General features: G+C 51.1%; 6 protein-coding genes across 6 annotated transcripts; 3 read left to right on the plus strand and 3 right to left on the minus strand.

The window, feature by feature from the left end:
• Positions 1–48: 48 nt before the first annotated feature.
• On the plus strand, positions 49–1,227 carry N7537_003827 (ATP phosphoribosyltransferase; the record flags this gene model as incomplete). Its single annotated transcript, XM_056894885.1, has 4 exons — positions 49–65; positions 129–182; positions 273–781; positions 854–1,227. The coding sequence occupies 4 exons, from the start codon at positions 49–51 to the stop codon at positions 1,225–1,227; spliced, it is 954 nt and encodes a 317-aa protein (XP_056754633.1).
• A 470-nt stretch (positions 1,228–1,697) lies between these two features.
• Positions 1,698–4,496, minus strand: N7537_003828 (uncharacterized protein; the record flags this gene model as incomplete). Its single annotated transcript, XM_056894886.1, has 1 exon — positions 1,698–4,496. The coding sequence occupies one exon, from the start codon at positions 4,494–4,496 to the stop codon at positions 1,698–1,700; it is 2,799 nt and encodes a 932-aa protein (XP_056754634.1).
• Positions 4,497–5,102: 606 nt separating this feature from the next.
• On the minus strand, positions 5,103–5,667 carry dprC (the record flags this gene model as incomplete). Its single annotated transcript, XM_056894887.1, has 2 exons — positions 5,103–5,240; positions 5,290–5,667. 2 exons carry the CDS (start codon positions 5,665–5,667, stop codon positions 5,103–5,105), a joined length of 516 nt encoding a protein of 171 aa, XP_056754635.1.
• A 395-nt stretch (positions 5,668–6,062) lies between these two features.
• N7537_003830 (MDR family NADP-dependent oxidoreductase) lies at positions 6,063–7,189 on the plus strand (the record flags this gene model as incomplete). Its single annotated transcript, XM_056894888.1, has 2 exons — positions 6,063–6,881; positions 6,944–7,189. The coding sequence occupies 2 exons, from the start codon at positions 6,063–6,065 to the stop codon at positions 7,187–7,189; spliced, it is 1,065 nt and encodes a 354-aa protein (XP_056754636.1).
• A 634-nt stretch (positions 7,190–7,823) lies between these two features.
• Positions 7,824–8,765, plus strand: N7537_003831 (SDR family NAD(P)-dependent oxidoreductase; the record flags this gene model as incomplete). Its single annotated transcript, XM_056894889.1, has 2 exons — positions 7,824–7,887; positions 7,936–8,765. The coding sequence occupies 2 exons, from the start codon at positions 7,824–7,826 to the stop codon at positions 8,763–8,765; spliced, it is 894 nt and encodes a 297-aa protein (XP_056754637.1).
• A 145-nt stretch (positions 8,766–8,910) lies between these two features.
• N7537_003832 (uncharacterized protein) lies at positions 8,911–10,233 on the minus strand (the record flags this gene model as incomplete). The annotated part of the gene is made up of 2 exons (XM_056894890.1): positions 8,911–9,039; positions 9,103–10,233. 2 exons carry the CDS (start codon positions 10,231–10,233, stop codon positions 8,911–8,913), a joined length of 1,260 nt encoding a protein of 419 aa, XP_056754638.1.
• Positions 10,234–11,370: the final 1,137 nt, after the last annotated feature.

An 11,370-nucleotide genomic window follows, 5' to 3' on the forward strand; every position in this document is an offset into this window, starting at 1 on the left:
CTCCCACCAAAAACCAGTGAAAGCCCCGCGCCGCACCGCTCTATCGCCATGGATCTCGTCAACCAGTGAGTCAACTTCAATTACAAACCGCATTGAGAGATCTCTATTAACACAACGATTCTAACTAGCCTTGAAGGCCGTCTCCTCTTCGCTGTGCCCAAAAGCAAGTTCCCTCCCAAATCGTGACTCATAGACCTCTGCGAGCAGCGATACCTACATGAACAAGAACCAAGAAACAAGAAACAAAGTTAAAGAACCCAAGACTGACGAAGCAAACCCCACTATACAGAAGGACGTCTTCAACAAGCAACCCTCGATCTCCTCGCCGGCTGTGATGTCCAGTTCCGCCGCGAAACCCGCCTCGACATCGCGCTGGTCAAGAACCTGCCCATCGCGCTGATCTTCCTGCCCGCCGCCGACATCCCGACCTTCGTCGGCGAAGGCCGCGTCGATCTCGGAATCACTGGCCGCGACCAAGTCGCCGAGCACGATGCCACCCTGCCCGCTAGCGAGGTCTCCGGCGTCGAGGAGATCCTCGACCTAGGCTTCGGCGGCTGCAAGCTGCAGGTGCAGGTCCCGGAGAAGGGTGAGCTCAAGGAGGCCAAGGACCTCGTTGGCCGCAACGTCGTCACCAGCTTCACTGCCCTCACCGAGGCTTTCTTCCGTAACCTGGAGGGCGCCGAGGCTGGCCAGAAGCTCACCACGAAGATCAAGTATGTCGGCGGTAGTGTTGAGGCTGCTTGCGCCCTCGGCGTCGCGGATGGTATCGTTGATCTTGTTGGTATGTTGTGATAAGCGCCAGTCAAACTGAAATACCGGAATCTGTCGCTAACACTCAGATCTTTTTCTTCAGAGTCCGGTGAGACTATGAAGGCCGCCGGCCTGAAGGCAATTGACACCGTCGTCTCCAGCACTGCTGTGCTAGTCAAGTCCCGCCAGTCCAACAGCGACATCCTCACCCTCCTTACTTCCCGTTTGCGCGGTGTCATCACCGCCCAGAAGTTTGTCCTGTGCCAATACAACATCCCGCGTGATCAGCTGCCCGTCGCATCTAAGATCACCCCCGGCAAGCGCGCCCCTACTATCACCGCGCTCGAGGAGGAAGGATGGGTTGCTGTTAGCTCGATGGTGGAGAAGAAGCGCATTGCTACGGTAATGGATGAGCTGATTAAGGTTGGCGCAAGTGATATCTTGGTTCTGAACATTGCCAACTCGCGCACGGATTAAAGACTTGATGATGATACTTTGTTTCTTTTTGGGGTTTTTATAGCATCCTTCTTCTCATGATTTTTTTTTTTTTTTTTTTTACTATGATGGACTTTTCTGGGATACTGGTTCCTTTTCTTCTGACTGTCTTGCTATTCCAACAGGTATTGGACTGATAGGACAAAAAGCACATACATAGAATGGGATATAGCATGTGTGCAACGAGATCTATCCATGTTCGTATATTGAGCTCTGCTCTAGCTTTTTTTTGTCTATCTTTCTATGTATTTCTATATAAATAGCCTCATCCTCCCCTGCTATATATATGCTATAAAAACGAGAATATACTGATTCAATGCCAGTATGGTACAGTCACATCCAAATGTGCCACATCCCAAAACCCCTGCCCAGAACTACGTAACCAATCGAAAATCATCAAACATATGGCAATGGTATCATAAAAGATCATCAGGAAAAAAAAAACACCCCCCTCACAATTCCTTCTCCCCCAATCCAACACCCTCCTTCCTCCCCCGATGAATAGCCATAAGACACTGTCCAACCCCCTCAAGATCCCCAAGCAATCCAACATGCCCACGATCACTCTTCACCAATCCATCCTTAATAATCCTATATCCAGGTGGCAACATAGCAGCCGAAGCAAGACAAACACCATCCCCAGCAGCAAACGCAAGATCATCATACGCATCAACCTGCTTGATACTCTCACGCGATACAACCCGCGCACCATACACAGTCGGCAACGTCTTCCCGTACAGCACAGCCGCAGGCGGGTATCTGTTCTCGGAATGGTGCGTCGGCCGGAACGCCAGATTCTCCTTGAACCGTTTGGTATCTGCCAGCGTGCGCTGTAGGTACTCTCTCGCCGCGGGGAGCGGGATAGTGCTCGTCGTGGCGATTTTGTTGGCTGTGGAGCTGCTGCGCGGGTATGCGCCCGGTCCGACTAACCCGTCCGCTGGGTTTTGGGCTTTTTCCGCTGCGTATGCGGCGTACGAGGCTGGGTTATGCGGTGTGTTGTTATTGCGGGCGTAGATATCTTTTTCTATTCCGGTGATGGCGTGTCCGTCATGCGGGTGATTGTGTAGGTCTTGGGAGAGGAATTCGTCCGATTCCTCGCGCGGACCCATGGAGAAGCGCTTTCCGATTATAGGGATGTCCTTGAAGCCGAGGGTTGTTGGTGTTGGGGGTGCGGGGAGAGCTGGGCCCGTGCAAGGGGAAAGACGGTGGTCTTCCCAGGTTTGAGGGTTAAAGAAGTCGATGCGGAATTCTTGTTTGCTTTGTTTGTCGATGAAGCAGTGCCCGTCTTCCGGGAGGAGGGCGAAGCTCGTTCGGAAGGTGAAGTTTACTTGCGCTGTTAGAACGCGGGAACTGAGGAGGACGTCGTCGCCGCTGCGGAGGGGTCCGAGGATGTTTACGCAGTGCTGGGGTACGCCTGCGTACACGACTCCGGCGAAGAGGTCGGGTCGCTCGTTGACCGCGTGTCGGGTTATCAGACCGCCCAGGCTGTGTGCGATGACTGTAGCGCCGCGTCGCGGCTCACCCGGCGAAGGCTCTTGGTTGCATGGTAGGCTCTCTAGGAAGGCGATGAGCCTGCGCGAGAGTAGCTCGGGGCTTAGACGCCAGTCATATCCGTAATCGTGGACACGCATGTCGCCACGCAGGGCGTTTTCGCTCTTGCGCAAGCGCTTCATCAATCGTCGACAGACGTCCACGGGGCCAACGTGGGAGAGAACCCCAGATGGGATGATGGTCTCCTCCATATGTTCCTCGTCCTCAGGGTGTAGACCAACCTCCAAGTCTACTTTCCGCAGATTCAGGCCAACTTTCATCGGCACCCAGAGTTGGCGATGGGGTGGCTTAGCAGACCGCAGGATTGATCCTCGGTAGCCACCTAGAATCACCACATCGCCCGTAAGATCTGCCATTGCTTCTTCCAAGACTGGATGTGTTATGTTTGGATTGTTGCGCGGAGTTAGCGGTGGGGTTGCAGCCCGCGGTGGCTGTTCCCTTTTGGCAGTACCGTTAACACCGTTGCTGTTATTTGATGAACTGTTTCCAAGATCTGGCAGGAATTGACGAGAGCCCCAATCATTGCGGATATCCGGTAAATGGAGATTTGGCATGCTGAGCAGCCTGTTACTCGAGTCTTGGAGACTATCCTTGATTGCCTTGAAGCGGCTGTTTACCTGAGTATGCACATTCTCGTATAATGGTCGCTGCTCTAGGGACGATGCTGTGGATGACGCACGCAGATACAGCGATTGATCCGATGAGGACCTCCGTAGACTTGGCGGTCGACCGGGCATCGCTGAACTAGGCCTCCGTATGAAGGAATGCTTCGCGGCCGAGGTTCCATCTGGCGAGCGCAGCTCAGGTATCGGCCGAGCGGCTTCTCCGTCATCGTCAACGCTAGAGCTGCTTGGTGCAAGAGGTGATGGCGACGGGCGCAGGACCAGCGATGAGGTTCTTTTTGGCACTCCTGAGTTCTTTTTAACTGCGGGAGCTACTGTCTGGCTGCGGATTCGGTTTTGGCCATTGGGGGCACGGAACGAGAGAGACGGGCGTTTCCTCAAAGAGGTCAGATCAGGAAGGAATCTCTTCAGCTCGCCGGACCAGGCGCGTGGTCGGCGAGGCAACGTGTTCTTCAATAAGGTCCCGACAAAGCCAGACCTCTGGCTCACGGCTGAATCTTTCGACCCCGCCTTTTCAGGGGCCGTGGCAAAAAGATCGCTGCGAGGGCCATGCGCGAGGCCCGGCTCGGGCTGTTTATACTGCGGAGAGGGGTATGATGCCCGAGGCTTATGTCCGGACTTCCGTTCGCGTGGTGATGGTGCTGGTGCTGGTGCCTTTTCGGCCTTGGGCTCCACCGACTCCGGCTCGGCCGTGATTTCCGATGCAAATAGGCCATCCTCGCCAATAGTATCCGGTATCGTGGTAAAATACGACCCCTGGTGTTCTAGTACGCGGTTCTTCTCTTCCACGGGGGTTGCTCGGGCCTTCATGCGGCTCTGCTCGCGCCCAATGCTAACCCCCACCACGTCGCCAGCGGCATCTTCATCGGTGACCTCGATCGAGTGCGGGAGTGGCTCGTCGCTATCGGAGCTAGAGAAGGATGAATAATGGGAGGGGGAGTCTGAAACAACCAGATTCGAGGATGTCTCCGATGAGTACAATGTCTGGTTCGGCGGGTGTGTTGAGACAACCGCCGCCGCAGCAGTTTCCGGGGCCAGACTTGACGAATAGGGTCGGTTGGCGGGGATTGAGGCCATGGCGATTTATACCGGGAAAAGAGAAAAGCTCTGAAACCAGTTCAAAACATGAGGTCGTACGAGTGTGTAACTATTCCGAAACTTAGTATTGGCTGGATGCAGCAATGTGGGCCGCAAAACGGGGAGCAAGGATATCAAGAGCTTGGCCCTGATGTATATTGTATATAAGGTATATTTGGAAGAAGAGTGTTCAATGTTTTATTTTTTTTTTGAGAGATGCGTTCATAAAGGCTGGGAATAGGTGGGTTCCACCAGCACAGCCTTCTCGGGTCGGTCGGATGTTGACAAAAACCTTGGAAGTTTATGATCTCCCGGTTTTGACTTGGGTTCGATATCAGAACTTTTATGAAACCAAGCAAAATACTAGAAGCTTGGCCTAACCAGGTACATGGGTTACCTATGAACTATGAACTATGAGCCTATATCTCTTTCTATGTACATGCATGATCGACATTCGTATTGAATCCGGGGGATACCCTAACTTTCGTTGTCTTTTGCATGTGAGAATGAGAGATTCCTTAATAAGCCAACTGTTATACCAAAGTACCATATACCTCAATTTCGCCGACCTACTTGGAATAGCTTTACACTCGTACTCGTATACACTTATTCCCGAAACCGACCAGATCGAATCTCCTCCGCGCCCTTATTCGCAATCTCCTGATTCCGCTCAGCACCCTCATTAGACCCAAAAGCCCGGTCAACAGCCGCATTCAATGCCCCACGCAATGACTCTCCAGCACCCTATACCACAATCAGAACCCCATTTCCCATCAAAAATATATCAACTTACATGAACTGACGCCGCAACACCCTTCGCTTTATTTCCGACCCCCTCACCAGCCCGCGCAGCTCTAGAGTCCTCCATTTCCGCCCGCTGCGCTGTACTGGCTGTGTGCGGGAGCGGCGCATCCCCTACAATCCGGTCATCGCTGCGAGACGGCGACGGTGAGAGCGGTCGCTGGTGGGTCTGAGTTGGTCCACCTGCTGATGATCGCGAGTAACTAGCTCCTGTAGACGGGTTGTAGCCTTTGGTTGCGTCGTACTGGGATCGTGTATCGTGCAGGCCTGTCGGGAGGCCTGGGGCGCCGGTTGAGGAGCCGCCACCCACTGCGCCGCGGGAGGCTTGGATCGGATCGGCGTGTTCGTAGCTTTGGTAAGCTCGTGACATGATTATGTATTATTTATTGTTGGTCTGGTGTTGTTAGGATACTAAGTGTAGTTGGAGTGTTCTCGTAGTTCGACGACGCATCATTACCGGGCAATGACGTCACTATGAGAGGTATAAATCGTCTTGTTAGTCCTAGAGATGTCACTGAGCTGGATATAGGTACATCTATGCATATATCTCTTTTATGTTCAAATAAACGCAAATAATGCATTCCCAAGAAACTGATTATTCAACAACTTCTTCTTCGAGCCGGGGTAAAGCCGAGGTCCAAGGAGCAGTTTTCCTAATATGGAGCGTCTCCGATGGTACATAGATAATTTTATATCTCCGCGTTCTCTTCCTTCTCTACAACACATGTTCTCCCTAAACTCCTAATTCCCCAAACATCCTTCAAAATGTCCAATAAACAAATCATCTACACCACCCCTCCGGCCCCGGCCATCGACCCTTCTCTCAGCAGTGGCACCTTCCGCCTAAACACCCTCCCCATCCCCAAAGATGTCCCCACAGACCAGCTCCTCGTACGCGTACACTACCTCTCCCTCGACCCAGCCATGCGCCAATGGCTCACCGCCAAGCGCTCCTACATCGCCCCCGTCGAGCAAGGCGCCGTAATGCGTGGCCAGAGCATCGCCCAAGTCCTCGCCGTAGGCAGCGACCTGACATCAAAGTTCGCCAAGGGCGACTGGGTCGTCGCTGGTTCCGGCTGGCAGGAATACGCGGTGATCACCGCAAAAGAAGCACAAAAGGTAACTGTGCCGGCTGGCGGACGGCCCACGGATGCGATGTCCGTGCTTGGCATGACCGGGCTGACGGCCTACTTTGGCATGGTGGAGATCGCGCAGGTGAAGAAGGGAGACACGGTTGTTGTTTCTGGTGCTGCGGGTGCGACGGGCATGGTGGCTGGCCAGATTGCGCGCATCAAGGGCGCTAAGCGTGTTGTGGGGTTGGCGGGGAGTAAGGACAAGTGTGATTTCTTGGTTAAGGAGTTGGGCTTTGATGCGGCGGTCAATTATAAGGATCCGGATTGGAAGAAGCAGCTTAAGCTCGCTACGCCTGAGTATATTGATGTATTCTTTGATAACACCGGTGGTGATATCCTTGATGCTTGCTTGGCGAGGGCGGCTCAGGGCTCGCGCTTTGCTATCTGTGGCGCTATCAGTCAGTATAATGCTGCTAAGCCGCAGGGTCCGGCTAGTTTCATGAGTGTTATTGTGAGTTCTTCTTGGATTTGGGGGTTATTTTTTGGGGGGGGATTTGGGCTAATTGATGATAGTCGCAACGGATCACCTTGAAGGGTTTCATTGTCTTCGATTTTGCGAAGCAATACCCTGCTGCGCTCAAAGAGCTCGGCTCTTGGTTGGCTGAGGGTAAGCTCAAGCGCAAAGAGCATATCGTGCCTGGTGGCTTGGAGGCAGCGCCTCAGGGTCTTATTGACCTATATGCTGGTGCTAACACCGGTAAGATGATGGTTGAGGTGGCGCCGGTCAGCGAGGCGTTGGCACCAAAGGCCAAGCTGTGAGTATATCTGTGGGTAGCACGTATTTCTGGTTTTCTGGTTTCATGTCTTTGGTGATAGGATGGATGCTTTTGATGCAGGTCGTATTAGACCTTGTCTATTAGCTATATACTAAATAAATTTTCAGCTTGAGCAATCTCGAAAATATTTCCAATCAAAGTCAGTTTAATATCAAACAGTAAAATATATCCCAACAGGTTCTTTTTTTTTTTCTTTCTCCTTTTTCTTTGTTGTTTTTAGTCTACTTGAGTCTTTCTGCTCTGTTTCGAGTATACAGTGACGTCATTCTGAGACATACGAGCCCCGGTTACCACGTTCGTCTACCTAGATTTAGCAGGAATTGAAAAATATTCAAACAAATTGGAGCAACAGATGACCTACAAGTGATTCATAGACACAACAGGCAAAATAGGAGCAAAACAGGTTTGAGCTTTTGTCCCACACGGGTTATCCCCATTTTAATCGTCTATATATACAGCCATCCGCCATGCCGCGATTCTACATACCAGCTCTCAGCAAGAACCAGACTGTTCTAACGTCAATTCCATCAATCCGGGTATCCAAGATTTCTCTCCTGCTTTGTCGTCAATTCGGAGTAAATCCCACCAGAAAAGCTCCTGTTTCAGACAAGGTCAAGATGGCAGCTAGTGAAAGTAACAAAAGCTTCAAGCTGGAAAACCTGTTCAATGTAAAGGACAAAGGTGAGCAATGTATAATCACTCCAGACCATCATATCCTAACAACAGTAGTGGCCCTCATCACAGGCGGCGGCTCAGGAATAGGCCTAATGGCCGCGCAAGCGTTAGCCGTGAACGGCGCCAAAGTATACATAACCGGGCGCACAGAAAAGAAACTCGACCACGTAGCCACACTTTACGACAACGACGAGGGGAGCGGCAAAATAATCCCGCTCGCAGCCGACGTAACCAAAAAAGACGAGATCAGGAAACTAGTCTCCGAGATCTCCACACGCGAAGGCCACCTCTCAATACTAATGAACAACGCCGGAATATCCAACCAAACGCAAAAGACCGAAGCGGAAGATGCAACCGAGCTCCGCGAATCCCTCTTCGACGACCCATCCGCGACATTCGACGAATGGGATGATGTGTTCCGCACGAACGTCTCTCAGATCTTCTTCATGACAACTGCATTCCTGCCGTTGCTGCAGCGCGGCTCGGAGATCGAACATGGCTGGTCCAGCACCGTGCTCAACACGACTTCTATCTCGGGGATTGTGAAGCTCTCGCAGCATCATTTTGCGTATAATGCTTCCAAGGCTGCGGCGATTCATTTGACGAAGATGCTCGCGCACGAGGTTAGTTCGTCGAAGCTGCGGGTTAGGGTTAATAATATTGCGCCGGGGGTTTTCCCTAGTGAGATGACTGCTGGGGAGAGTGATGATATGCAGAAGAGTTATATTCCGGCTGAGAAGTATCGGGAGAAGGTTCCTGCTGCTAGGCCTGGGAGAGATGAGGATATGGGTAGTGCTGTGCTTTTTGCGGTTTGTAATCAGTACTTGAATGGGCAGAGTGTCGTTGTTGATGGGGGGTATGTTCTTGCTGCTGGGTCTGTGTGATTGGGAGTTGGATGGGTAGTGGGTGGTGTAAAACAAATTTGTTCTTTGTTTGTGGGTATCTGAAGGAAAGCTAGGAACATGTCAAAGAAAGCATCTTCAAACCACCAAGTACGTATTGTAACGGGGTATCAAATTGCAGCCTTGTTCAGTATCCTTTCGCTCCCGCTTCGCAAACTACCACACCATGTATCCATTCTGATCGCAACAACTTCGGAGTTGTGATACGCTTCCGAGAGCAGGGGTGCAACATTGCATAGATAGCGTTGCGACGTCTCTAGAGACTAGGTATTAGTGACTTGTCTGTGCCGGAGCTCCAAAAAATAATACTATAACATACCTGCCCCAGAGTCTCAATTGGCGGGTATCCATCCTCCCCGCTACGAGAATGAAGGTACTCTAGATACCGCACATCCTCCTGGTCGGGACGTGCACTACGCCACAACATCCGGTCGGTGACAAGCGCCATGTAAACCATAGCAGTGGCCCATACATCAGCGGGCCGAGAATCAAACTCACCACGATTGCCATGTTCCTCATGACAATGGGATTGAAAATGAAGCTGGAATTCTTCCGGCGGGATATACGGCAGCCTCATACCAACAAACGAAGCTGTTGGCGAGTTCGCAATGACGGCCTGACTGTCATTGCCAGAAGAAGATTCAGAATTTTGACGACATAATGAATTCAGCGGCCACGGTAGCGTAAACGACCATGCATAGTTTGTAGGTGGCTGTGGTCGCGGGGGAAGCATTCCTTCTCTCCCAGCCTCGGCAGACTCCTCCCATATCCGCCGGACATGTCCGTCGCCAAACCCGGCTAGTTTCACGGCTCCGTTAGCAGTGAGCAGGGCTGTCTCAAGGCGGACGTCGCGATGTGCCGTGCCGTGGTCGTGTAGGAAGGCAAGAGCGCGTAGGATCTGGGTGATTATACAGTCCGCTTCTTGGGTTGGTAGAGGACCGTTGCGAGATAGGAGGGTGTTTAAATCGCCACCGGCGCAGTATGGCATGACTAGACAGAGCTCGGCGCGTTCATTATGGAGGATATCTAGGATCGGCAAGATGTTTGGGTGGCTTGGATGCAGGGATGTTGAGTGGGAAGAGCTTGGGGGACCTCTGAGGATGGATCGTCGGTATACTTTGATTGCGACAAGTTGGTTATCGCTTCCTTTGTTTGTTTTGCTTTCATGTAAACGGGTTGTGCTGTTACAGCCATAGTGTACCATATGGCGATAACGACCGTATTTGTCTATGAAGGGGAGGTTTGGCGATGGGAATGTTGATTGTGATTGGGTAGATAATGATGGCGTTGAGTCTTGCCTTAACAAGGGTTGCTCCTCTGTTGGGATGGCTTCCAATAAGGGTAGATTGTTGTTTTTGATGGCGCTACCATTGGACAGGTGGTGTTCAGCTGAGAGCTTCCCTCGTATCAGGGTGTGGTGATGATCGACAATCTGGGCTGGAGGATACATGACAATTGTTAGACAAGTGTGGTCGTGTCTCTTTCTGTATGTGGTCACTGAGGCGGTTACCGCGTTGTAGAACTCCAACAAATTGAACAAATTGAACAAATTGAACGGAGAAAAACATCATAATTTCAACGAGGCGTCAAGCCAATGCCCTTTTATAGTATAGGATTAAAGTGAATGAGTGAATTCCCCCTTACAGATCTAGTTGGAGGGTAGCACCGGGGGGGGGGGGGGGGGGGAAGAATGTTCAACTCCATTGTGGCCTACATCACTCATGGACCAGATTCAATTCGAGTCAATTGGGATATTCTGCGATTGGACAGGACAAAATGCTCAGTTAAAGAGCGATTTATTTTTTCCCCAATCCTTCGAAGCCGCTCTTAGCGAAATTGAAGGAAAATTTCGATTGCGGAAGGGTATAGTATAGTGTAGTGTGAGGTCCGAATTGAGTCTGCAGTCAATTCTGTGGAGAAGAAAAATCCCTCATGGTCCCTCATGGCCGGGGATAAACACCGCACTTTCGTGGCTGTGTACTTTTCTTTAATTTTTTGTTCTACTTTGCCTTTTTTAGGAAATGTGCGGCATTTGTTCTTATCTTTTTACTAAAAAGCAAGAAATCTCTTCTGTTTCATATCCACGGAGACTCGTTGCTGAACCAGAGGGGACGAGTTAGGGCTGTGTTCTGTATTGTCATAGATCCATGGTTTCAAATTAATGATTGGCTATGGGGCCTCTTTCATGGTAATATTACCCTAAATCTTGTATATGTATGTAATATATATAGCACAATGACAGCTGATGGGTGTATCGATATATAAGGTACCATCTGTTTGTAATACCTAGCTCTAATATGCAAGCCTCAGTTGCTCATACAGCTGTGGACCCTTACATGTATGGATGGGATCTTCCCTTTATTCCCTCAATTTTCCAGAACCGGCAGGTCCCTCGTGGACTCGCGTGGCTGCGTGATACATCTCTTGCGTCAGGGAGAACCTTCCCAATTCATATCTGAGCTTAACCAGCTTGAGTTTAGGCATATTGGAGCCTCCCACCTGCGCACACCCTGGTGCCTATATAAAAGGCTGAGGGTCGTACACCTATTTTTTCTTTAACCCTTCAGCTACTCTTCGTCGGTGCACT

Source organism: Penicillium hordei (genome assembly GCF_028827395.1).
Source record: "Penicillium hordei strain IBT 12815 chromosome Unknown utg000002l_segment0_segment0, whole genome shotgun sequence".
NCBI lineage: Eukaryota > Fungi > Ascomycota > Eurotiomycetes > Eurotiales > Aspergillaceae > Penicillium > Penicillium hordei.